Source organism: Grammomys surdaster, unplaced genomic scaffold (genome assembly GCF_004785775.1).
Source record: "Grammomys surdaster isolate TR1022 unplaced genomic scaffold, NIH_TR_1.0 193, whole genome shotgun sequence".
Classification (NCBI taxonomy): Eukaryota; Metazoa; Chordata; class Mammalia; order Rodentia; family Muridae; genus Grammomys; species Grammomys surdaster.
In genome coordinates, this window is record NW_021604638.1 from 11,140,276 (window position 1) to 11,164,845 (window position 24,570).

Below are 24,570 nucleotides of genomic sequence, written 5' to 3' on the forward strand. Positions count from 1 at the left end.
TCGCCTACCCACAAATGTACTTACACATCTGTACATGTTTCCAGAAAACAAGCCAATTTCTGATATTTTTAATTTTTTAAGGAATGGAGTCTCACTTCCTAAAGCCTTTTGACTCGGATCAAATGGCGAGATGGTGGTCTGGCTGGTGTCCAGTCTAACCCCAAACCTCAGCCTTAGCTAGAATAGCAGGGACTAAGGCATATGCCAGTTTATTTGGCTCAGTCTCTCTGATTCTTCCCTCTCTGTCCTCACAAGGATTGGTTACATGAGTGTAAAGAGAGCTGTGCGCCACTAAACTCTTATGTCCTTCTGATGCAGGATCCAGTTGGGCTGCCTGGCTTTGTCCTTGGCAAGCTAATTTACATATGTGGGCCCCACTTTCCTGATGGGGGCAGTACACTTTATTCATGGTGTCCGAAGATTTAAATGAGATTATGTGCTGTGTACTTGGCACACATGCCCAGCCCACAGGAGCTCTTTAGGAACCATTAGTTCTCATTGGAAGGATTCAGGGTCAGTCCAGAGAAATATCTCAGTCTTGAGAACTGAAAAATGCATAATGTCTCTTCCACTGAGCGAAGCCAAGTCCATTTCTCTTCATATACAGCTGGTGTCGTGATCTTCAGTGGCTGCCAGTGCCTGTCACAGTGCCCCTTTCCAACTTTATAGGGCAGGAAGCTGCCCTTGGGCCCATGGTTAGGAAACCTTTGTCTATTCAGGTCACCAGGACTACATAGTGAGACTGTCTCAAGAACAAAAGCACAATACACCCAGCTTTACAGGGATTTTTATTTTGGAGATCCAGTCATGCATTCTAAAATTACGTATTTTCACCATTTAGAAAAATGCACTAGAAAAATAAACTTTTGGTCAAAACACTGAAGTAGGTGAATCCACCATATGTGCCTATACTCAAAGTCAAACTGAATTTCAGTTTGAAGTAAGGAATGTGACCAGGGACTAAAATGGTGGCCTAGATTGGTCAGGAAAATAGCCCAGCTCCCACCCATCAGAGAGGGTATCGGAGGTCTTGGCCACTGAGAAGTTTCAAGTATTTTTTTTGTTTTGTTTTTTTTTGAGACAGGGTTTTTCTGTATACCCCTGGCTGTCCTGTAACTCACTTGGTAGACCAAGCTGGCCTCGAACTCAGAAATCCGCCTGCCTCTGCCTCCCAAGTGCTGGGATTAAAGGCGTGCGCCACCACCGCCCGGCTTCAAGTATTTTTTTATCTGTTAGGTTCCTATGTAATATGCCAAACAGGCATATTACACAAGAATCCAAAGTGGCTACCACTAACTGCTTGATGGGAAAAGGTTGAAAACACAGACATAGGACCCCAGGTAATTGAAAACCAGTAGTAAATCTGGTCACAAACCAGTAAATAAGACTCCACCTGCAAATCCCACTGGACCTTCCTGTGGAGCAAGCTCCTTTGAGAAGAAACATTTGATGGCGCTTCTTGCATTTGGAGCTGAGCATTTCTGAGGCAGGAGAGCAGAAAGCAGACTTACAAACTGAGCAGACCACAGTAGAAGCCTTACCAAGATGTCTCCACTGCCCATGTGTCTGGTGTTTCTGCCTGACATGACCACAGCATCACTATCCTTACATCAACTGAATTAGAGGTTTCCTTCCTAAAGGAGGCGCCCTAAGAAAACCCTTGATGAGGTATTATAATACCACCACAGCCATGTAGCTGTTGTGGCCCAACTGAAGAAACAAGTTCCATGAGTGATCTCAAGGATGAAATGACATCTACCCAAATTGCCTGCTAGGTGATAAAGCCATTTCAGGTATTCAAAGGGAATGGCTCCAGTCTCTCCAACTCTGAGGAAACTGCCCCCTAACCTGAGGTGCTTACAAGCCAAGGATGTAATGTGAGCAGTCCAAACCCACCTGTGCCTGGAGAAAGCCAAGGTGTGAAGCCACTTCTGGATGTTTCTGTAAATTTATCTGTATTCCTGCATGAAGGCAGAATACATACATTTCTAGGAAGCTGAATTGCCTAGAAGTCTGTAGGGGACTTGAGAAAGAAGAAAACTCCTGTATTCCTAAACTAGGACATTTCAGCACCAAGCAGAAAAGAGTGCCCTTATGGCCAGAGACTCAGGAACAGGATTCAGAGTTCAGCATACAAGCCCCTGTCCAGCACTCAGGTGTTAATGTTCCATCCCTTTCTCTTCAATACCACATGACCTTGAATTTAGGGAAAGTTGATTTCTAGCTGTCTGAAATGTCTAGCACTTTACCCTAAAGTCAGATACTCCCAGGTTCCTGCTCACTTGCTGGCCCCACCAGTGTGCTCCCCTCAGCTGAGGCCTGCTGCTCCCCTGCTGCTCAACAGAGGAGTTGCTTTATTTTGCACCAGGAGGTCCTGGTCTCACAGCCTGCTTCAAAGCTGAGGTGCCAAGACAGACCTCTAGAGTCCACAAGCAGCAGTAGGGACATAGAGACCCAGAATCCTCAGAGGCTTGACTGAATGGCTCCCTCTTGGCCTAACCAGAAAGGCCTGGCAAACAGGCAATATTTCTGCTCTGAGATTTCTCCCCAGGAGTCTGGTTGTCCCTTTGTTAAGTCCAGGAGACAAAGAACTAGCTAATGATGTAAAATGATTTAAATTTAGGGAACCTAGTGGGGCTGAGAGATTCATCTTTTCCTTTATTTTTTTCCTTCTGCTTTTTCCCAACCAAACCACCTAAGAAAGCTTCGAATAAGACTCTCCCATCAAAAAAAAAAAAAAAAAAAAAAAAAAAAGACTCTCCCATCAAGGCTGCTGGGAGCCATCATGGGTCTTTTCAGGTGTCTAGGGGGCCAGGAGCTAAACCAAATAGCAGAAACTCAGCAGCAAATGGTCTGTGCAGTCACACACCTGACTCCTAGTCCAAATGCTTTAGCCACAGTCCTTGAATCCAGTATTTTATGTTGACTTGTGTGAGTCCATGGCTAAGGCTTTACGGGTTTGGGAAAAGTTTCTATTGCAAGATTTAACCCTGGAATTCCAGGGATGCTTTGAGGCCTCTGGCTTCCAAATTTGATCTTTAAGTACTGCCCGGGCCTGGGGTTTACCACTCAGTTAACAGTGCTTCCTAGGCCCAGCAGTGACAACTGGGGCCGGAACCTTGAACTTTGCTGATGAGCAGCAGAGGTCAACACCTAGGGTTTATGGGAAAGAGACTCAAGTTTCACATGTGGCCACCTTTCAGGATTAATAATTGTTTCAGAGTCCTGATCAGTCAAATTGTCTTCTCCTGGTCACTTCAGAGTGACTTTGACCCTAGTTCTTTCCAAGATGCATAAGAGACAGATAGAGCTTCCAGAGTAATAGTTGCAAACTTAAGAGTACAAACATCTGGGAATCACCAGGGCAATTTCCATGTCTTCTCTGAAAAAACCCAGGTAGTCAAAGGTCTGCCTGTGATGGGCACTCCTTAAATCTCTACAGGAGATTTAAGCTGAAGCAGCTGCACAGTGGAGCAAGGTCCTGACATCTTCAGCCTGTGCATTTCTAAGGAAGGGAGGAAGGAAGTACACATGGTGACTCCCAGAAGAGTCCTAATAGCAGGAGTAGAGCTGGGACTTCACTGCTCGCATGGAGTCATCACACTGTGCATCTGAGATCAGCCCTTCAGGTAGCAGGGGCTGGCCCAGGAGACTGTCGCAGGCAGGCATAGGCTGGCAGAACTCTTTCACAAAATCCTCCTCCGAGGCCAGCAGCACCGCGTTCCAGGAGGCAGTGTCCAGCTCTCCAGCTGTGCCCCCATACTCCTTGGGGAGGATATTCCGTGGAAGGTTTGTGTGGAGAGAGTTCAGGTCAGACCCATGGAGGAAGAACTAAAACAGAACGGTATAAAAGGCACAGTCAGCTGCTGTGATCACAGGCACAAGATCGGGTCCTTTCAATATTCCATCATGGGGTTGGGGGAACATGAGGCCTACTCCTTCCTTGAGGAGACATTTTCTTCAGTGTTACGGCTGTTTAATTGCCCAAATTCCTGTAAATGGCTCTTTATTCAGGAGATTGTAAATAACCCTAAATAAACTTGTTGGATCACTAAAACAGACAAAACAGACATGAAAGTAGAAGAGGGATGTAGAGAGGAAGAGGCTCGGGAGTGTGAGGAGGACAAGCTGGCCACAGGGAATGACAATGACATCCATCGTGCAGCTTTGGATCATATTAACATGTTAATTGTGCTGGGTTTTTGTCAGCTTGATACAAGCTAGAATCTTATGAGAAGGGAGAACCTCAACTGAGGAAAAGCCCCTATCAGACTGGCCTGGGGGACATTCTCCCAGCCCTGTGAAGGTGGTTCTGGTTATAAAACAGTGAATGGGGCAAGCTTTAAGGGGCAAGCCAGTAAGCAGCACCCCTCCAGTCTCTAGTTCAGTTCTTCCCTCACTTTCCTGCCTTGGGGTCTTCCCCTGAACTTCCTGCCTTGGCTTCCCTCAGTGGACTGTGATCAGGGATATGGAAGCCAAGGTTATGGGTTTATCACAGTATTAGAAACCTAAGATACTAATAAAAACATTTGCTAAGTACAGACACACACATGCTGGGGGAATCTGTAGTGAATCAATCTCCCTGTGGCAGGTGTTCAAATAAACATGTGCTGAATGATGAAGGCTCCTCTGCCTCAGGTGCCTGTAACACCTCAATCCTCCACTGCACACCCCACTGAGTGGACCGTCAGTCCAGCCATGACACAACTACCAGGCCACCAGTCCTGTGCCACCGTCATTTCTCAGAGCCTCCCATCAGCCTCCTACCTGGCCTCTCAAGTTGGAGCCTTGACCCAAAACAGTCCCCTCCTTTCAGTGTGGCTCAGGTAATGTCACTGCATGTACAGTCTGCTTGCGGGCCCACCAGGCCCGTCACAGACGGGCCCTTTAGTTCCTCAGACTTCACCCATCAGTCTCCCTATCACTTAGGCCTGGCCACACCGGCTTCCTACCTGCTCTTCAGCATGCTGGGCATCCCTCCTGTGCCTCTGCGTTATACTGTGTTGGTCTCCCAGTTGCTGTATGGCTTACTCTCTCACCTCCTAAGTCTCAATGGCACCGGCCTTCACTACCCGACGAGTGCACAACCCCTTCATCTTACTATTACTTCAGTCTCTGGAGCATCTTTCCAGTGTGAGGATCTTTGGGCGGGGATTTGGGCCTGCTCTTCCTGTGTTTCATGCCATCTAGAAGTTGGTCGATTATACTTTTGAATGAATGAGCCCTGAAGGGAATACACGAGCATCATCGGGGACCACAGAAGAGGATTTCAAAGATGCAACCTGTCTGCAGATAGCCTTTAGGAACTGTGATGGGTACTGTGAACTGTCAGCGACTGATCCCTTGGTAGACTGGACTCTGGGCATGCCTGTTGGGGATGATCTTTAATGTGTCAACTGCGGTGAGAGCTGGATCCTGGTCTGAATAACATGGAGAGAGCAGGCCCTGGCTTCTCACTGTGGATGCAACTCAACCAGTTACTTCAAGCTATTGTCAACAAACCCTTTGTCCCTTAAGTGGCTTTTGTGGGGTGTTTATCACAGCAACAGAAAGATAGGTTAGGAACCAACAGGGGCTCACACCCAGCCAGGACTTCTCAAGTCTCAACAGCAAAATTACCAAGGAGACTTAAAAACCACTCATACCAGGCGCCACCCCTCTCTGCTAACGGGAAGGGCCTGGGAATCTGGACCCAGATTCTAAGTTTTAGCTCTTACAGTCTTGAGATTATCTATTTCTGTATGCTTCTTTTTGAAAAGATATGAAACTGGGCTGGAGAGATGGTTCAGAAATGAAGACCATTTACTGCTCTTCTAGAGGACCTGAGTTCAGTTCACAGCATCCACTTCAGGTCTTCAGGTGGCTCACAACAGGCATGTAAATCCAATTCCAGGGGAATCCAATGCTCTCTTCTCAGGCAACACACACACACACACACACACACACACACACACACACACACACACGCAGAGACATTAAAGTTAAGAGATCTTTAAAAACATAAGATCAAGTGTGAAAGTGAACCCAGTGTTTGGCATGACCTCAATGTCTCTGAGTGGGAAGGAGAATAAAGACACCAACCACATTTCCATCAGTGGTCCTGAGAGAGATGGCCTCACAGAGGAGGGCCTGTGTGGCTCAGAAAGGAAGACTCTCCTTTAAAAGTGTCATCTAGGGCTGGCTGTGGAGTATGGTAGATCACTCACCAAGCAGGTATGAAGCTCTGAGTTAGCAATGATCGACTGGATCCATCAATCCACCTGCTTGATGACCCATTCCTTCCCTTTTCTAGTCCCTCTTACACATAAAATGCAATGCTGGATAAGGCAGGAGACCAGGAAGTCTCAGTAGATTACAGAGCAGAGAGGCAGTCTGAGATAAAAACCCTGCCTTCAGCCTGGGCTGCATGAGCTCTGTTGTAAACCCAACACCCTGGTCCTGCTCACCCTACTCTTACCAGTTCCATCTTCCCCTCAGAAAAGGGATGGAACATGTTTATCTGTACCATATGTTTCCAAATTAGTTCCTGGACACAAATGTTGATGTTCTAGGTATCACAAATAAATCAGGTCAGAAAAAAAAATTAAAGGAGATTTTAAAAAAAGTATCACGTTCAAAGGCTGTCACTTACCCTGTTTGCAATTTTCTCCTTCAGAAATGGTTTTATGATGGCAAAAATGCCCTTAAATATCCGAGGTTCGTTCACTATGTGAACTGCTTTTATCCGAATGGGGAAGCCATCCTGTGTGGGGGAAGAGCACCTTGTTAGAACATCTCTAATACCTGTATGCCGTTCCCTCCGCAGCTCCCCTCCCCATCTAAACCATAATAGGCCCAGCGACAGTCTGGTCTGACTCTCACTACCTCCTCAGAGCCAGCCCTGGTCTGAACAAACAGGAAGATAAATCATGAGGAGGTCTGGGTCAGAAGAGCTAGGCAAAGGGGTGGGGAGCCCCTCTCATAGCAGCAAGCAAAGGCCCAAGTCCACAGAGGAAGAGCTGGAAGACAATAGGCCTTCCAGGTCAGAGCTGCCTCAAGCCCATTTCCCAGGGTGTATCAGATATGACGTGAAGCAGGGCTGCTTGGGAATACTACGTGAGCCAGAAGAATTTGGTGAGCTACACAGTCAGATAGGTTTCCCTAGCCTCTCCGGGTGGCTCAAGCCTGCAATCACAGCTATGCAGGAAGCTGAGGTGGGAGGGTTATGAGTTCAAGGCCTGCTTAGAATACAGAGTATGGTGGTTTTAATGAGATATCCCCCATAGGCTTGGGCATCTCATCACTTGGTCCCACTTGGTGGCTCTGTTTGAGAAGCTGAGACGTGGCCTCCTGGAGGAAGCATGGCCTGGGGACAGGCTCTGAGAGCACACAGCCCCACACTATTCTTCTTGCTCTCTCATTTGTGCTTTCGGCTTCCTGTCCTGCCACAAGGTTTGACCCTTGATGCCAGGCTTCCCTGCCATATCTCAGACTCTTATCTCTCTGGAGTCATATGAGAAATAAACTTCTTTTCCTGTAAGCTGCCTTGGTCATGGTGTTTTATCATCGTGACAAAAAAGTAAATAATATACAGAATAATTCAAGGCTAGCCTAGCCTCCTTGGGGAAACTCTGTCTCAAAATAAAAATTGAGTTTTTTGAGTTTTTTTTTTTTTAAAGTGGCTGGACTGTGGCTCAATAGTAGAGCCCTTGCCTAACATGCAGAGCTCTAGTTCTATTCAAAAAAGAAATGTTTTGGGCTGGAGAGATGGCTCAGTGGTTAAGAGCACTGACTGCTCTTCCAGAGGTCCTGAGTTCAATTCCCAGCAACCACATGGTAGCTCACAACCATCTGTAATGGGATCTGATGCCCTCTTCTGGTATGTCTGAAGACAGCAACAGTGTACTCATAAAAATAAATGAATATTTAAAAAAGAAAGAAAGAAAGAGAGAAAGAAAGAGAGAAAGGGAAAGAAAGAAAGGACGAAATGCTCCTTTAAGCGCAGTTCTGTTCACAGTTTACTACCCTAATGTTTACAGTGAGAGACACATTAAATCACACAGTTCACAGACTTATTTAACCCTGAAACTTGGGTCCCTTCTGGGTAATCCTACATTAGTAGGAAGATACAGATACAAACTCAATCCCAACACCGTGTGTATGTGTGATTCAGCTGGAGTCATCAAACCACAGAGCCAGAAGCTGAAAGAATGGCTCAGTAGCTGAGAGCACTGGCTGTTCTTCCAGGGGAGCTGGGTGATTCCCAGCACCCATATGCCAGCTTACAACTATCTGCAACTCTAGTCTTCAGAAACCTGAAAGCGTCTTCTGACCTCCTGGGACACCAGGTTCACATGTGCAGATACACATACAGACAAAACACCCATATACATAAAATAATTTAAAAACAAAACAAGCCATATTGCCAGGGATGTAGCTCAGTAGAAGAGTGTTTGCTTAACAAACATGAGGTCCTGAGTTCTAGTCCTAGCACAAGAAAATAAAAACAGGGCTGGAGAGATGGCTCAGTGGTTAAGAGCACTGACTGCTCTTCCAGAGGTCCTGAGTTCAATTCCCAGCAACCACACGGTGGCTCACAGCCATCTGGAATGGGATCCGATGCCCTTTTCTAGTGTGTCTGAAGACAGTTACAGTGTACTCATATAAATAAAATAAATATATCTTGAGTTTAAAAAAATAGAAAGAAAAATGGTAGAAGCTAAAGAAGATCATTCAGATTTACAGTGGTGGAGCTGTGAGGCAGGGGGATTAGGTCAATCTTTGGCTACATATCAAGTTTGAGGCCAGCGTGGACTACAAGAAATTTTGTCTCAAAAAACAGAATCAAATGATGGCCAATACAGAAGTGGTCTGTTTAAGTGAATCAACTCACAGCAGGGCCTGGACACTGTGGACCTAGGGAAGAGCAGCTGAGCCTCGGGCACCTCCCAGCTCACAAGGGGCAGCACCCAACGGGCAGCCCGGTGAACAAGAGCTCAGCCTTCCCTAACTGTGGCACACGAAGCAGGAATGTGCACGTATGTTCTCTAGCCCTCGGCTGCCATATCTATCAAAAAGGAAAATAAATTCTTGCTGGCCCCAGTGTGTTCCCTGAAGGACCAATCTGTAATGACAGCAACAGGGCTCTGTGAACCGTTAAGCACAGATAAGAGGTTCCTTCTCTCACTGCCTGTGGGAAGTGGGGTCTGTGTAGTCCTCCATAAGATGGTAGTAAGTGGACAGGGCTGGGGGAAAGCAAAGCCCCATGGCAGGGGCATGTGGTGACCAGGGGCCATACCTGAAGGATGCCAATCACCTTTTTGGCTATAAAAGGCCCAAAGTGAGATGCTTTCGATAAGCTCACTCCCTTGTAGTCGGCCAGGATTACAATCCCGTTCACCTGGGTCTCCTCGGACTGAATGAGTTTTTCTAATGTCAAGTATACGGCTCGGATGTTCTCGGTAATCGGGTAGTTGCTCGGTATCCATCTGTCTGAGGTCACAAGAGATGGACAGTGTTACAGAAGGAATACAGACAAGTGCTCAGAGAAGGATGCATCTTCTAAAGCTCCAGCTCCAAAATGGAAGAGAACAGCACTCTGCATCACAGTCCTGCCCGGCAGCTGATGTTTCCCAACCTCGCAAACCTGGTGGAACATCTGGGGATAAAAGCACCACTGGCTTTAGAGGTTAAAAGCCTGGGCTGTGAAGTCAGCCATGGTAGCTTCTGACCTTTACTAGCTGTATGACTTGGGACAAGGTGCTTCAGGACTCTGAGCCTCTGTCTTAAGTAAACAGGTAAGGACACCTGTCTTCCTGGCCACCTCTGCTTCCTGCCATCGAGTGCTATTATATCACCACAGTGACTGTCCATTCTGGCCACACAAGTTGCACACAACTGACTTGACTGACGACTCCAGGGCGGGTGAGAGATGGGGACTGGCTGGCGGAGCTGGTATGACAGCCTAGCCAGGTCACACAGTGCCAGACTTAATCTGGGGTGTGGTTCTTGGGAAGGGGAAGCTCCCCTCCCTCTCACAGCGGTAATGCTGTGGACCTGAAATCCAGGGGCCTGTGAGGCCGAGCTGCTCTGACAACGAAGCCCAAGCCAAGGCTGGCAAAGATGGAGTCACCTCCAGTCCCCCCAAGTCTAACTGAACCCAGATGTCGCCTATGTAAAGGAGTTCTTGTTTTAACTGGTCCAAGCTGGCTTTCAGGCATTTGTCATTTGCCTCGTAAAGAGTGAGACCCCACTGACACACACCTCCAGCGGTGTAGCAGGATGGAGCACAGCCATGTTCCACAAGGCCCCTCCTCAAACTCCTCCTCGCAGGATGCATGTTTCATTAATATTTGCATATTGAATGATTCTTCTCTTTGGGAAAAGAGAAAGTACAACAATGGTACTGTTGACTCTTAGTCACTATTTTTCTGGCTAGGGCGAGGGGGTTGAGACAGTCTTACTCTGTAGCCCAGACTGCCCTTGAACTTTTGAGTGTTGGGCTAATAGGCATGGGCCACCATGCCCAGCTGGTACCTAACTATTCTCATGAAAATCTTTACCAAAATCTTATGGCAGGGGCTGTGGCTCACACCTGCACCCTCAGCTCTTGGGAGAAGTTCAGGTCTTCTTCAGCTACATAGAAAGTTAAGGGCCAGCCTGGGCTACATGAGACCCTGTCTCCTGTCTCAAAAAAAAATCACCCCTAAATGCTTGGGTAGGGGTCCCTAGTCCTCAGTTATGTGGCCACTGCTAAGATCCCCATGCTCAGGTAAATAACTCCCAACGTATGCTCTTGATACAAGCAACTCTACTGAAATGCAGCAGGCTGTTCCCACCCACCCATTCCCTGAGGGGTGGGGGCCGGGTGGGGGTGGGCATGAGCATTGAGGGCTTCTTGGGAAGAAGGAGCTTGGGGTGATTCAGAGGGAGGGGTAATAGAGGAGAATGGGAGATTATGTTCAAAGTAAATACACACACACACACACATATATATATGAAATCATTGAATACATTAATAAACAAAAGTTCACTTTGCAAGCAATGGATATTTAATGTGCACAAAATACTTTTCTTTTTAAAAATATTTTTGGGTATGTATATATAATACACGTACCCAATTATGTGTGAGGGGACACTCGTGCTATAGAGCATGTACGGGAGTCAGAACACAATCTGGATTGACACTTTTCACTTTTACCTGGGTTCCAGGGATCTGAATCAGGCCTGTGGGGCAAGTGCTCTCACCTACTGGGCTATCTTACCTACCCTATGCAAAATTCTCATAGCCAATCTTTGCCAAACTTGGTGGTTAATGTTCATGTGAATCAAGCCTGCTCTGTGAACCACAGAATCTTTCCATCACATCTATGTCAAAAATGCTTAGCAAAAGGCAAAGTGGAGCCCGTCAGCAACACAGCTTCACGGGTAGGCTTCCTCCTAAGAAGGTGGGTCAGCAGAGAGAGGTCCAGACCTCATCCAAACACAAGGACAGAATTCATCTCATAAGCTTAGCTACAAGCCAGGAGGAGGCTCGGCTAGCAAGGTGCATCTGACCATCTGATAACACACTTTTATGAGGTGAGCTCACAGCAGCAGGACAAAGCTTGCTGGCTGTTTTCTAGGTCTCTCGGTGCTCAGAAGTCTGCACTGCTTATTTTAAAATAAACACCTAATTTTGGAAAGTGCCTAGCACAGCGGGTAGGTAAAGCGGCTCCAGCTGTCTGGCATGCAGTATGGGTGAAGAGAAGGGTCTAGACTGTAAGGACTGTTTATAAAAGGCTAGAAGGTCATGAGAGGCACCCAGGAGGGAAACCTGGAGCCGGCTATTCGGCAGACACCCTTCAGGTGACTGCAGGCAGAGGCTGCCAGCGTGCTCACTGTGTGGCCTGCTTAGGAGGAGTGCTGTCATCCTATGCTCATCTCTCCTGGGCCTTGCAATGAAGGGAGCTGCAGGCTGTGAGTGGAGGGAAGGCCCCTGCCTCAACTGCCCAGGTGCCCGGGAGACAGAGTTAGGAATCACAAGGCTGGAGTTCACTGGCTAAAACATTTCTACATTTCTCCTCTTTTAACTCCTCCTAGGGTCACAATTTTAAATGTTCTTCCCTTGCTGCAAATGGCTGTGCTATAGAACTGAGATGAGCCACCAGACGGGGCAGGACCATGATTTTCATTATCTTTCCTGACACCTAAGTGGCCACCTCCTGTCTACTGTTTGAACAGTGCCATCGTAGATTAGACAGAGGAATAAGTGGATGTGATGATGCTTATTTATCTCTGAGTCTACCACAGGTCTCTGTGTAAGGTTAAAAAAATACATTTTTGTTTTGTTTGTTTTTTTCAAGTCGGGCATATGCTTTTTCCAGCATTGGGGAGGCAGAGGCAGGTATATCTCTGTGAGTTTGAGGTCAGCTTGTTCTAAATAGCAACTTCCATGACAGCTACGGCTATATAGAGAGCGCTTATCTCAATAAGTAAGGAGAGAGAGAGAAAGAGAGAAAGAGAGAAAGAGAGAGAGAGAGAGAGAGAGAGAGAGAGAGAGAGAGAGAGACAGACAGACAGACAGACAGACAGACAGACAGACAGAAGGGGTTCTGGTCACAGCTCAGTGGTACAGTCCTGTCCAACAGGTGTGAGCTAGGGTTATTCCCAGCACTGAAAAAAAGAAAAGTAAAAATAAAGTGAATTCTGTCAAGGTTTAACCCAAGAGGAGAGGAGGGGGAAGGAGGCAGAGAACAGGTGCCTTTCCAGGCTTCTGCCCAGCCCACACGGGCTCACTCAGAACTGTACTCAGCTCACTCAGAGGAGGTGCTGGGAGGGGCTTGGCAACTGTGCCTGCGTCTGTGACCACGATTCCTGAGCTCACTGCACTCTCTTTTGGAAATTTGAGTTTGCACTGACAGAAGCTCACTGGGAAGCTAGGTGGCCTGAGAGCTAACAGGAGCCAGATTTTACTTTGCTGCCCTTTGGAGGAAAAGTATGAAGAAGCTATCTGTGCCAAGCAGAGACAGGGCTAGAGGCCTGTGCCCTGGGGTCCATGTTCTGGTCATACTGGCGGCATCTTTGATTCGGTAGATCTGGGAGCTGTTTCTGCCTCATTAAGTCAAGGCTTCCTTGTTGTCTGAGGATGGTTTTGCCACCTGTACTCAAAAGAGTTTTGAGGCCAGCCATGATGATACACACTTACAATCTTAGCATTTGAGAGGTAGAGGCAAGAGGGTCAGAAGTAAAAGATCACCCTCTGCTGCACGGTGAGTCTGAGATCAGCCTGGACTGTTTTAAAAAGCCAAAACCAAAAAGAAAAGACCCTTCACTAAAACAAGGAAGTGGGGGACTATGAGAGGAAATTGGGTGAAGGACAGACCCATCTCAGAGACACTACCCAGTACCTGGTCGGATGCAGAGGACATGGCAGCCCCTGGGGTCCGTGTGGGGCAGCACTGTGAGGAATCCAGAGTTGAGAACGTCTTTCAGTGCTGATGGCCTCAGGTTGCTGAAGACCTCTGGCCAGCTCCGCCTGCAGCCATGGTAGTTGACCAGCAGCTGCAGGGCCCGGTCATAATCAAACTTTCGGGCCCTCAGAAAGCGCAACAGGAAGGCATCGTCCAGTGAGGTACTCAGGTATGGGTATTCCTTCCGCACCATGTCTCGAAGGGCCTGCACATCCCGGAGTCTCCACTCAGGCTTCTCCTGAAGCTCTTCCCTGGCTTTGGTGACCAAGTCTTCTGTCAGTGAGCACACATAGCCGGGAGGGTCCGGCGGAGGCAGTGGCAGCTCATTTTCGGAGAGTGAGGCCACAGAGGGGCTGGTTCTCAGAGAGTCACTTTCTTCTGACATTAGCTATCAGGATCCCTGCTGACACACAGGCCACAAGTGAGGTTAAGAACGTGAAGCATGAAGCTAGTGGTGGTGGTGCGTGCCTTTAATCCTGGCACTCAGGAGGCAGAGGCAGGAGGAGCTATGTGAGTTCAAGGCCAGCCTGGTCTACAAGTGAGCTCTAGGACAGCCACAGCTATTACACAGTGAAACCCTGTTGAGAGAGAACACGCACCTTCGGTTGATGGTGTGACAGGTAACTTTTGCCATACAACCCTAAGAACCAGTCTGATCCCAAGAACCCACAGAAAGCTGAAAGAATTAACCCCATTAGTCTCTGTGCCCTCTCCTTGGCATGGACATATTCATGAACTCACATATATGTGTATACATGTAATTTTTGAAGGTGAAGCATTGCTTACATGGAACTGGGGTGGGGGAGGAGGAATGAGGGACTGGGAGTTTTTCTGACGTTACCTCGGGGAGGTGAGTCCCTAGGAGGAGTGATCATGATCTGAGTCACATACCTAAGTCACATCCAACAGCTGAACACTATGTCTTCTTGGAAGAGTCTAAATAGAGGCTCAACTCATCATTACACGAATGTGAATGCAAACAACAAGCAACACTGAGACTCAAAGCCAGTACCAAAAAAACCAAAGGTCTTAAATACTGGTGGGAATATACATTGAACCCTTCTACAGAACAGTTTGTCAATACTGAAATTCAAAACTAGGCTGGAAGACGGTTCAGTGAGCAAACTATTGTTTTGATCCCCAGTATCCACATAAAAGCCAGGGATAGCTGCCTGTGAGTCTGTAGCCTCAGTGCTTGGGGAAGCAGCAGGTAGAGACAGGAGGATCGCTGAAGCCCACTGGCCAAGCAGACTAGTGGAGCGGGTGAGCTCTAGGTTATTAGACTGCCTTAAAAAATAAGCTGGAAGGCCAGCAAGATGGCTCAGCAAGTGAAGGCACCAGACACCAAGCCTAACAATGGGAGTTTGATCTCAGGAACATGTGGTGGAAGAAGGGAATTGACTCCCACAAGTTGTCCTCTGATCTCCACATCCACACTGTGGCATAAACATGCCCCACCTTGTCCCATGCAAATTAATAATTGCTAGAGAGAGAGAGAGAGAGAGAGAGAGAGAGAGAGAGAGAGAGAGAGAAACTGATACAGACAGACAGGCACAGGTCTTCATGAATTGACATGAAGAAGGAAAAAGTCAGAATAGAGTACAGAAAACAATCAGATTTGTGTGGAAGGAGATAAAAAATTTACCAGCAGTTACCTCTAAGAAATAGATCTGAACAACTGGACATTTAAGAGAATTTTTTTTTAACTATACTGTTTTTTATTTGATTGTTTTGAGATTCACTATGTAGTTCAACATGGTTTGGAACTTGCAGTTTCAGCCTCTAGATGCTGGAATTACATGTATGTGACATCATGTTCAGCTTGCTTGAATTTTATTTTTACAATGTAACTTACTATAGTGATCATGGAAATATGTCAGATCTGCTGCTAAGGAAATGGAACCTAAGGGTCCAGCTGTTGTCCCTTCAGAGACACTATCCACTTAAGGCCAGGCTTTGTACAAACACTCTTCAATTCCCCCAGCCAGTGAATGACCAAAAGAGACATGTGTGGCTCCAAGAGGCAACTGTGGTTCAAGGTCTCTGTCCCTCTGGCTAGATTCTTCCAGGGGCTGGACTGCTGTCAGATTCTTCCTGCCTAAACCTCCTTCAGAGGGGCGAGACCTGCATTACAGACTGAAGGCTCTTCCTTTGCCATCTCCCTTCCCTTTGCCTGTGTAGACACTCCAATAAACTCCACACACTGTCTGTTTGTCTGTCGATACTAGGGATTGCTTGATACTGGGAAAGCCTGCACTAACTCACTACTGGATGGAAAACAAAGGACAGCTGCCGAAGGTATCCTGGGAATAAGCTAGCCGCAGGACTCGCTGGCTGCAAAGCCTAAGCCTCTGTCCATGAGTAGATACTGATCTTCCATCCCATGCTCAACAAGGAAAGCAGGGCCATCTCAAAGATCTTGTACATACCTGTAATGCCCTGACTAAACTCCTGGTCCACTGCAGCCAGTGGCCAAGCAAGCCACTCCCTCCAAATCTTAGGGTTGCAAACTCCATTTCTTGAATTCCAAACTCTAGCCTCATCAGCTTCTTGCACTCGCTTCCAAAGGTATATCCTCATTCTGTGCATATTCTGGTTCCTCTCAATGGTATATTCCTCCTCTGACTCTTCCCAACCCACACAGAGTCACCCTAAGTCCTAAGTGGATGACACACATGCAACTAGCAAATATCAAATACTTATGATGTACCAGGTTCTTTTCCAGGCACAGGGATTGAAGGCATAAAGAAAAAAAATTCCTGCTTCATTGTGTCCAGTGGAGATGGGAGACATTTCTAACCAGAATAGCCAGTCCGTTATTATGAAGAAGAAAAGCGGGAAGTGGGATCAGGTTTGCAGTTTTAAATAGGGCCGTCAGGGAAGGTTCCCCTAGCAAAGATCAGAAGAGAGGATAAGCCAAACACATGGCACGGTGGTGGAAGGTATCTGAAAATACCTGGCTTTTCTGAGAAGCAAGATGCCCAGTGTAGCTAGATTGAAGGAAGCAAGGTGAGAGAAAGTAGGCGGATTCAGAAGCCTATTGGGGGCCAGTGGTTAGGGTGCTTTAGGCCAGTGAGAACTTCAAATTTTTGTGCTGAGAGGAGTAAGGCAGAGCTGGTTTGACACTATCCAATTTCTACTTAAAAGGACAACTCTATTGTCTCAAGTATGCACGAGGGGTGAGAATTGGCTCACTTGCAGCTCCAGCCTGGCTACCTGAGTTCAAACTGTGGAAATAAACTTTCCAAAACTTACCAAACCCATGTAAAGGTGGAAGGAGAGAACCCAAGGCTGACCTCTGACCTCCATATGTGTGCCTTGTCATGCACGCCCACACATCCCAGAAAGTGCTACTGAGAAGTAACTTTAATTTTTCAAATGAACTGCAGGGAAGTGATGACCTAGAGCAGTGGTTCTCACCTTTCCTTCCTAACGCTGTGACCCTTCAATACAGTTCAGGCTGTGGGGATCCCCAACCATAAAAGAATTTCAATTGCTACTTCATCATTTTGATAGTCATGAATCATAATGTCAATATCTGTGTTTTCCAACGGTTTTTGTGAATCACCGCCCACAGGTTGGGGACCACTAGTGTAGAAAGTTTACCAACAATCCAGGCAAGAAGAGACAGTGACATGCTAAAGTCAGCCTTCACTGACTCCAGGCTGTCTGAGCTGCCCGGGTATGAGCTATGTGGACTAGCACATCTCCCATTCTTGACATGTGTGTAGGTAATCAGTGTGTGATACCTAGGTCTTGTTCATTAACCTGAATGTACCACCTAAAAAGCTATTAAGACATAGAGGCCCCACATCATAAAATATTTTATTTTAATGTACTTTACAGAGGTGTGCTGAGCAAGGGATAGGACAATCCTGACCTCACAGGATCCACTCTGGGCTGTTTCCATGGCAACCTGTTTCCAACAGGTAGGTGCCTGGAATTCCAATTCGCTGCCTGAGACTGACTGCAGTGCCACAGGCTATAGAATTAGCTTCCAAGGCCCTCTCCTTTCTCTCCTTCCCTTGCCAGGGAAGACAGACTAATAATCTGCCATTCCCGGAATATCTCACACATCTGACATCCTCTGTATGGACTGAATGCTCCTCTCCATGTTAGCTGCAAACAGGACAACTCATCCATCTTCAAGGCCCAACTGTGATGTGATCTATTCTGTAAAGCCCCCCTGGCTTCCTCAGGGTGAGTTCCTCCAGGTTCCCACAGCACTGGGTTCCTATTTGTCTTCAGAAACTTTTGCTCAGTGTCACCGGTGTTTACAGGAAAACCCTTCAGAGTCAGTTCCCACCCGTTCATTTATCAAAGAATTCCTGCTCGCCTCCTGTACGTGTCAGGCACTGTGCTGACTGATGCTAGGGACACAGCAGACAACAATAAGGCCTTGCCTCATGCAGCTTACATCACGGTGGACTGATGCAAAGAGGTCATACATACTTGAGGGTTTAGCTTTGAATCAACCTACGCACTGGACATCCGTTTTCTTATTTCTTTCTGTGTGTCTGTAGCTGAAGATAAAACCCAGGGCCTTGCACATGCAAGGCACCACTGAACTACACATTTCATCATCCCAATACTGAGCGAGCTAATTATCACCAGTTTCCACTTTACAAAGGAGGGAACTGACCTCCTACAGTGTGAATAGCAACAGGCCAGAGAACTTGCCTGTGGAGTCAACACAAGACCCCGTGCCGGCTCATGACAGCACTCAGTAAACATCAGGGGAAGTATGGCAAGCCCTGTCCACTGAGGCAGAGCGAAGAAGTGTCAAGCCCCACCCTGGCCTCATCATCTTCCACCTGCAGCTTCCTGTTGTATCCCCAAGGGCTCAGCTGTGGCTGTCAGCCTGGGGAACGACACGATGGACAAGAGATAAAGCCTGACATCCTCCCCACCTGGAGTCATCTCTCTCCCTGGAGCATTCCCTCTCGTCCACAACAGGAGGCAGGAAGCCATCTCTCTCGGAGCCCCAGAGACCTCCGAGCCGCTGACAGCGGTCCAAGGCCCCTACTTCCGGTCTTCGCCCCCTCCCCAGGTGTCCCCATTTCCTGGGGTCTCCCGCCCCTCTGGCCCACTTCCGGCGGTCTCGCCCTCTCCAGTCCCTATCTCTGGCCCCTCGGCGCACACACGGGCTCGTGGGCACTCACCAGCCCGGCGGCGGGCGGAGCGCGGGTCACGGCGGCAGGAGCCTCGGCTGGCAGCGCGCGCAGAACAGACCCGCACTCCCCAGCCGGCCGGCCCGGCCCTCGCGCCGGAAGTGACGTTAGTCGCGTGTAGGCGGCGCCCACTCGGTGTGCGCATGCGTGAGTTGCTCTGCGTTGGCTTGGGTCTTGTCACCACCTGGTGGCCCGGGCTGTGTAGCTGAGTTGGTTATATGGATGGAGAAACTGAGGCCTGGGGGAGTAAAGCAGCTGCTTCCCTGGAACATACTGCCATATGTCTAGTGTTCTACATCGTTTTCTCATTAAATCGTCTTCCCCCCCCCCAAAAAAAAATCCCCCGCTTTATGACAGAGAAGTGGCAAATTAGTACAGAAACCAGCTTCAGACCTAAACCTCAGTATTATCATTTTGCAGGACTACTCGGTCCTCAGCTGACATCTGGACTGGCTGCCTGTTGTCAGTATGCCATCAGCTAAGCCACTTTGGCCAAGTGCCTAGCCTTCTGGCCTCAGATTTCTTCAGGAATAACACAATTCAGGCCTTGGACCCTGACTCAGAAACTAATTCCTGCCGTGGGGCTCATAATGTTGTCTCCAGACAACAGTAGTTTCAAAGGGAGTTACTAGCTCCACGCCTGGCCCATTAACTACTCTCATCACACATATCCGTGGTTTGTGCAACTGTACTTTAGGGGCAAATCTCTGAGATTCCTCTTTCAGCTAGAATAAGGACAACAGACCATTTCTAGAGAGAAATTCCATCTGTCCAAGAGAATGTCAGATTCAAAGGGATGACCTTAAGTTCCCTCATCCTTTTCCCTATGTTATGGGTAAGTGGAGTCATAGAGTGGTGGGAAGTGACCTTCAGGGACATAAGGACACATGGATTTTGCCAGATGTCAAACTGCATATGTGGGAGAAGTATGAAGTAGCCTGGGAATCCTGAGTTGTGTTCATCTGTTTTTGTTTGTTTTTAATAGAGGGTATCTCTGTAGACGAGGCTGGCCCCCAACTCATGACTCTTGTGCCTTTGCCTCCTGAGACAGTAAGTGTGTGCCATCAACCCAGGTTACAAGCCATGAGACTAACAATCCTCGGTTCTCTCTAGTCCTCAACTTGTAGGCTGCCAAATAAAATATAGAACACTCAGTTAAATTTGAATTTCAGATAAACAAAGGTCTATTTTTAAGACTAGGTGCCTTATGTAACATTTGGGACACATACTTTAGAAATATTTGTTTCTCAGAAACTCGAATTTAAATAGGTGTTCTGTTGCTCCCCTGGCCCAAATCTAAGTGTTAGTTCCGTGTTCCACTTATAACAGATTACTCCATGGTGACTTCAAATGACACAAATGTATCTTGTTGCTTTGCTAAAGACATCAGGGAGCCAGCAAAGCTGCTTTCTTTCTGGGTACTTGTCCTTTTCAGCTTGCAGAAGCTTCTGGTATTACTTGGTCCACCATGGCCTTCCCTACATCTCTCTGTCATTTTGTTTCTGATGTTGCCACTGCAGCTGACTGACTCCTGAATCCCCTGTGTGTGTGTGTGTGTGTGTGTGTGTGTGTGTGTGTGTGAGAGAGAGAGAGAGAGAGAGAGAGAGAGAGAGAGAGAGAGAGATCCTGTTATCTAGACGGGCCTCAAGTCCACAATCCCCTTGTGTCAGATTTGGAAGTCCTGGGATCATAAGTGTGAATGCTCATGTCTCTTATAAAAGTCATGATCAAATATTTGAGAAAACCAGGCATTATGGTGCATACCTTTAACCCAAAGCATCTAGATCCCTGTGCTGGCTGCTGTTATCTGTCAAATTCACAGGCCCTAGAATCATCCGTGAAATGGATCTCTGGGTGTGTCTATAGGAAACTGCCTTAACTGTGGGTCATTGATGTGGGAAGACGTTAGCTGGGCCCATTCCCTGGTTGGGATCCTGGGCTGTGGAGAAAGGCAGCTAAACAGCAGCCTATGTTCACTTCTCTCACTCTGCTTCCCGACAGGAATGCAATATGACCAGCTACCGTACCCTGAACTGTGAGCCTGAATAAACTCTTCCTTCTTTGTGTCCGTGTGTGTCCGTGTGTGTCCGTGCGTGTGTGTGTGTGTGTGTGTGTTTTGTTCTGGCTATCCTGGAACTCACTACATAGACCAGGCTAACCTAGAACTCACAGAGATCCCACTTTTCTCTTCCTCTCAAATGCCAGAATTAAAGATGTGAGCCAACACAACTGGCCACCAACTCTTCCCTTCTTAAGTAGCTTTGTCAGAAATAGAAAGGTAACTAACATAGTCTTCATAAGCCAAAACCAAGCTGATTAAATGGGCTCATAAGACAAAAATAAGAAACTTCCCTCAAGACGCACACATAGCAGGGAGCGTCTCTAGTGGCCACTTTAGCCCTGCTGGCCTAGCTGGTGAGATTAAGCCTCTCTTCCAGATGAACAGCTTACTGGTGGCCCTGGGAGCTGAGCCTGCACTTCCAAATGCTGACAGCAGGGGGAGATGAGCTTGGTGACGGTGGTTAGCCTTCCTCACTCCTAGTAAAAGTTTAGAGATGGCAGAAGGGTGTCAGGTAAACAAGACAGGAGAAAGAGTTTTCTCCTGTTGAGCAGCTGTAGACAATGAGGCTCTAGGATCATATCATATACCTAAATATATATGTATACATGTAACATATACATATATACCTTTCTATAGATGTTTGTATAATATACACACACACACACACACACACACACACACATCCTTATAATGTTTATACTGAAGGCAATGGGCGAGATGGTCTCTACAGAACAGGACATTCCAGTTCAGAAAGGATCCAAGATGAAAGAGTCAAGTCCAAAGTCAGTGTAGTCCCAAATTTTACTTCATTCTAGATACTATTAATGCCGCTTGTCTCTTTGGTTTCAGAGGTTGAAGGACAACTTCAGATCAAGAAAGGACCAGAAGATGTCCACGATTACGATGAAATAGGTGAGCAGAGAGTTGAGTTTCTGTATTCTTTCCTGTCTTGGACACTCAGAAGTAACCAACCTGGGGCATCACATTGAAAGGACCCATTTCCATGTATACAAAGGAGGGTTGTGGGCCTTGTGTAAGGGCCCCTTGGGAGCTCCAAGGAATGATGTACAGAGATCTGGTCCACTTCGACTCAGAATGTCTGCTAGCTGTGATCACCCACCGCAGAGCAGGAGGTCACCAAAGGTCAGCTTACCCTGCATCCTGGCTTGGAAGGATGCAAAGAGCTGCTGCTCTCTGAGAGTCCTTGCTAGTGTGCCACAATGGCTTGGAGCACCCGAGCTGTTGTTACAAGCTGTCTTTACTTCAGCTGTCTATACTGGAGATTGCGGCATGACTCAGGAGGTTATTTTTCAAAGAAATGTAGAACTATGTAGATGCAGCTCACAGGTATCTGTCTATACCCCTGTTTTTGAGACGGGGCATAGCTCTGTACCCCTTGCTGGCTTGTAACTCACTGTGTAGAACATGGTGGCTTCAAACTTACAGCAATTCTCCTGCCTTTGCTTCTCAAGTTCTGGGATTACAGATATGAGCTACCACACCCTACAACAAACTATACTCTTTTAAAACTATGTTTGCTTACTTTGTGTGTGTGTGTGTGTGTGTGTGTGTTAGCACACACATGTCACAGTGCATTTGTGGAGGTCAGGGGTCAACTTACAGGTGTTAATTCTCTCTGTCCACCATGCAGGTCAAGGCCAGGTCCATAGCCCTGGCAATAAGCATTAGCACAAATCAAACTATCTTGCTGGACCCTCTATTTTTCTTTTATTTAATTGTCGTTATTTCTGTTTTTGAGATAGTCTCACGTATTGCAGACCACGTTGAACTAACATGTAGTTGAGGCTGACTCTGAACTCCTGAGTCCTGTGTTATACCTTCAAGGTGACTACAGCTATGAGTGCTATGCTTGTCTTGAAATAAGTCATTTTTTAAAAGATTCATTTTTTATTTGTATTTTCTGCCTATGGGTGTCTACATGTCTGTGCAGCACCCTCAGAGGCCAGAAGATGGCATTGGGTCCCCTGGAGCTGGAGATATGGATGATTGACAGCTGTCATGTGCATGCTGAGAGTAGAACCCAGAAAGTGCTTTCGATCCTGAGCCATCTCTCCAGACTCTTGACATCACTCTTTAAGCTCTAAATTTAATATGAATTTCTATATCCATTTTGTTTTTTTTTTTATAAAATCAAGTTTTTAAAAAGTGAAAGTCAAATTGCTTACCTCCCTAAACACGTGTACATGTGGACGTGTGTGCGCACACACGTGTGTGTGTGTGTGTGTGTGTGTGTGTACCCAGGTTGTGTGGTTTCCGGTAGTAGTAGACATGTAGTAGGCATTCACTAAATATGAATCCCCTGTGACTCACCAGAAACACTTCTCTATGATTGTGATTACATTACCAGCATGGTTAGAAATGCTTGGTGCTTACCAGGGCTTACTGTCTGCCAGCCATGGATCCCAGAGCATCTAAGATAATGGGCCCCTCATGAAGCTCATACTTTTTATTGCCATTTTTACATGGCTCAAAGAAACTACCTGTGGCCACAAGGAGCTGATAAAGTATTTTAGGGTTTTTTTGCTTTGTTTTATTTTGTTGTTATTTGTTTTTAAATTTTCATTCATTCATTGTGTGTCTGTGTTTGTGTGTGATATATATATGTGTGTGTGTGTGATTTGTATGTTCCAGTGGCACATGGCACACAAGTAGGAGTCAAAAGTCAACTTTTTAGTGAATCAGACTTTTTTTGGGGGGGGTTATTTTTTGTCTTTTTTTTCTCTCTACCTTGTGAGTTCTGAGGATCAAACGCAGGCCACCAGATGTGGCTGCAAGCTCCTCCACCAGATGAGCAGCTAAGTTGTGTCATCAACTTTGCAAATGTCCCCTTCCTCGAGCATCTGTTAACTGAGGTCCTCAGAAGAGGTGGGATTTCCTTTATAAGTTCAATTGTTGGGGGGGGTGCAGATTGAACCTAAGACCTCATGCATACTATAGCCACACTACGATATGTCTGGCATTCAGTGCTATTTGCAGTAACAACTTCCCTTACTGGGCACCTGCCCCCATGGGTGTCGTGAAGTTCTTGGAGAGGGGACCAGGCTGGAACTCTGAGAGGCAGAGGAACCTGTCCAAATTACAAAACAAGTAAATGGCTGTGAGAGTTGGGTGCTGGAATTTCGGGCTGGGGAGGGCTCGCTCTAATTCTTGGGATTCTAGAGAACAAAACATCCCATGCACTTCAACAAACTCACTTGCTGGGTCTGACCCACTCTGAGGTCAACAGTTGCCCAATTAGTGGTTTGGAGCCCAGCTTGGCTGGAAAAGTGTCCAGACCTGGGCTGGGGGAAGTCAGAGGCTTGGCAAACACAGGAGAGATGTCTGACTTCAATCGGGGGGATCGTGTGAAGCCTGTGACCCTGGCCTGGCATGCCTTAAGTGCCAATTCTTCTGTTTCTCTGTGTGCCACCTTCTGCTCAAGAGCCCAGGATCAGGCCCTAGAAGGGAGGATCTGGGTTTTTGAATGGGCTCAGCCGGGTGGATTTCCCAGAAGAGGTCAGAGCCAGCTGTGTTTTTGTGGTCACAGATTGATCTCCCTGAGTCAGCACGGCTGCTTGGAGGGACAGGATGTCCTGTCTGTTCTCAGGGGCTTTGGATCCCAGCCAGACTGAATATTTTCTAAAAACATGGCCTGAAATGGTGATGGGGCAGGGATAGGAAAGATCCCACCCCTTCCCCATCGATGCCAGCCCAGGAGCTCAACTCTCCTTCCATCATTCCAGTACATGGCCTGGACCTAGTTCTGACCACACACCTGGCACTGTGCTTGGCTCTCTGTACTCTAACCCCACTGAGCCACTGTGGGGTAGCCTCAGCTCTGCTGAATTCCATGCGGCAGCTGAGCAAACAGACTCAGAGGCAAGGCCATAATCTCAACATTCAGAGA

General features: G+C 47.2%; 1 protein-coding gene across 2 annotated transcripts; it reads right to left on the reverse strand.

Annotated features, from left to right (window-relative positions):
- Window positions 1–2,733: 2,733 nt before the first annotated feature.
- On the reverse strand, window positions 2,734–18,648 carry Ttpal (alpha tocopherol transfer protein like). Of its 2 annotated transcripts, XM_028769651.1 has the most exons (5): window positions 18,593–18,648; window positions 13,368–13,830; window positions 9,278–9,471; window positions 6,632–6,742; window positions 2,734–3,831 (listed from the first exon to the last, which is right to left on the reverse strand). In XM_028769651.1, exons 2-5 carry the CDS (start codon window positions 13,813–13,815, stop codon window positions 3,553–3,555), a joined length of 1,032 nt encoding a protein of 343 aa, XP_028625484.1. In that variant the 5' UTR covers window positions 13,816–13,830; window positions 18,593–18,648; the 3' UTR covers window positions 2,734–3,552. The 2 variants fall into 2 exon arrangements, with proteins under 2 accessions (XP_028625484.1, XP_028625483.1); XM_028769650.1 differs by lacking the exon at window positions 18,593–18,648 and having other exon boundaries at window positions 13,368–14,860.
- Between the last annotated feature and the right edge of the window lie 5,922 nt (window positions 18,649–24,570).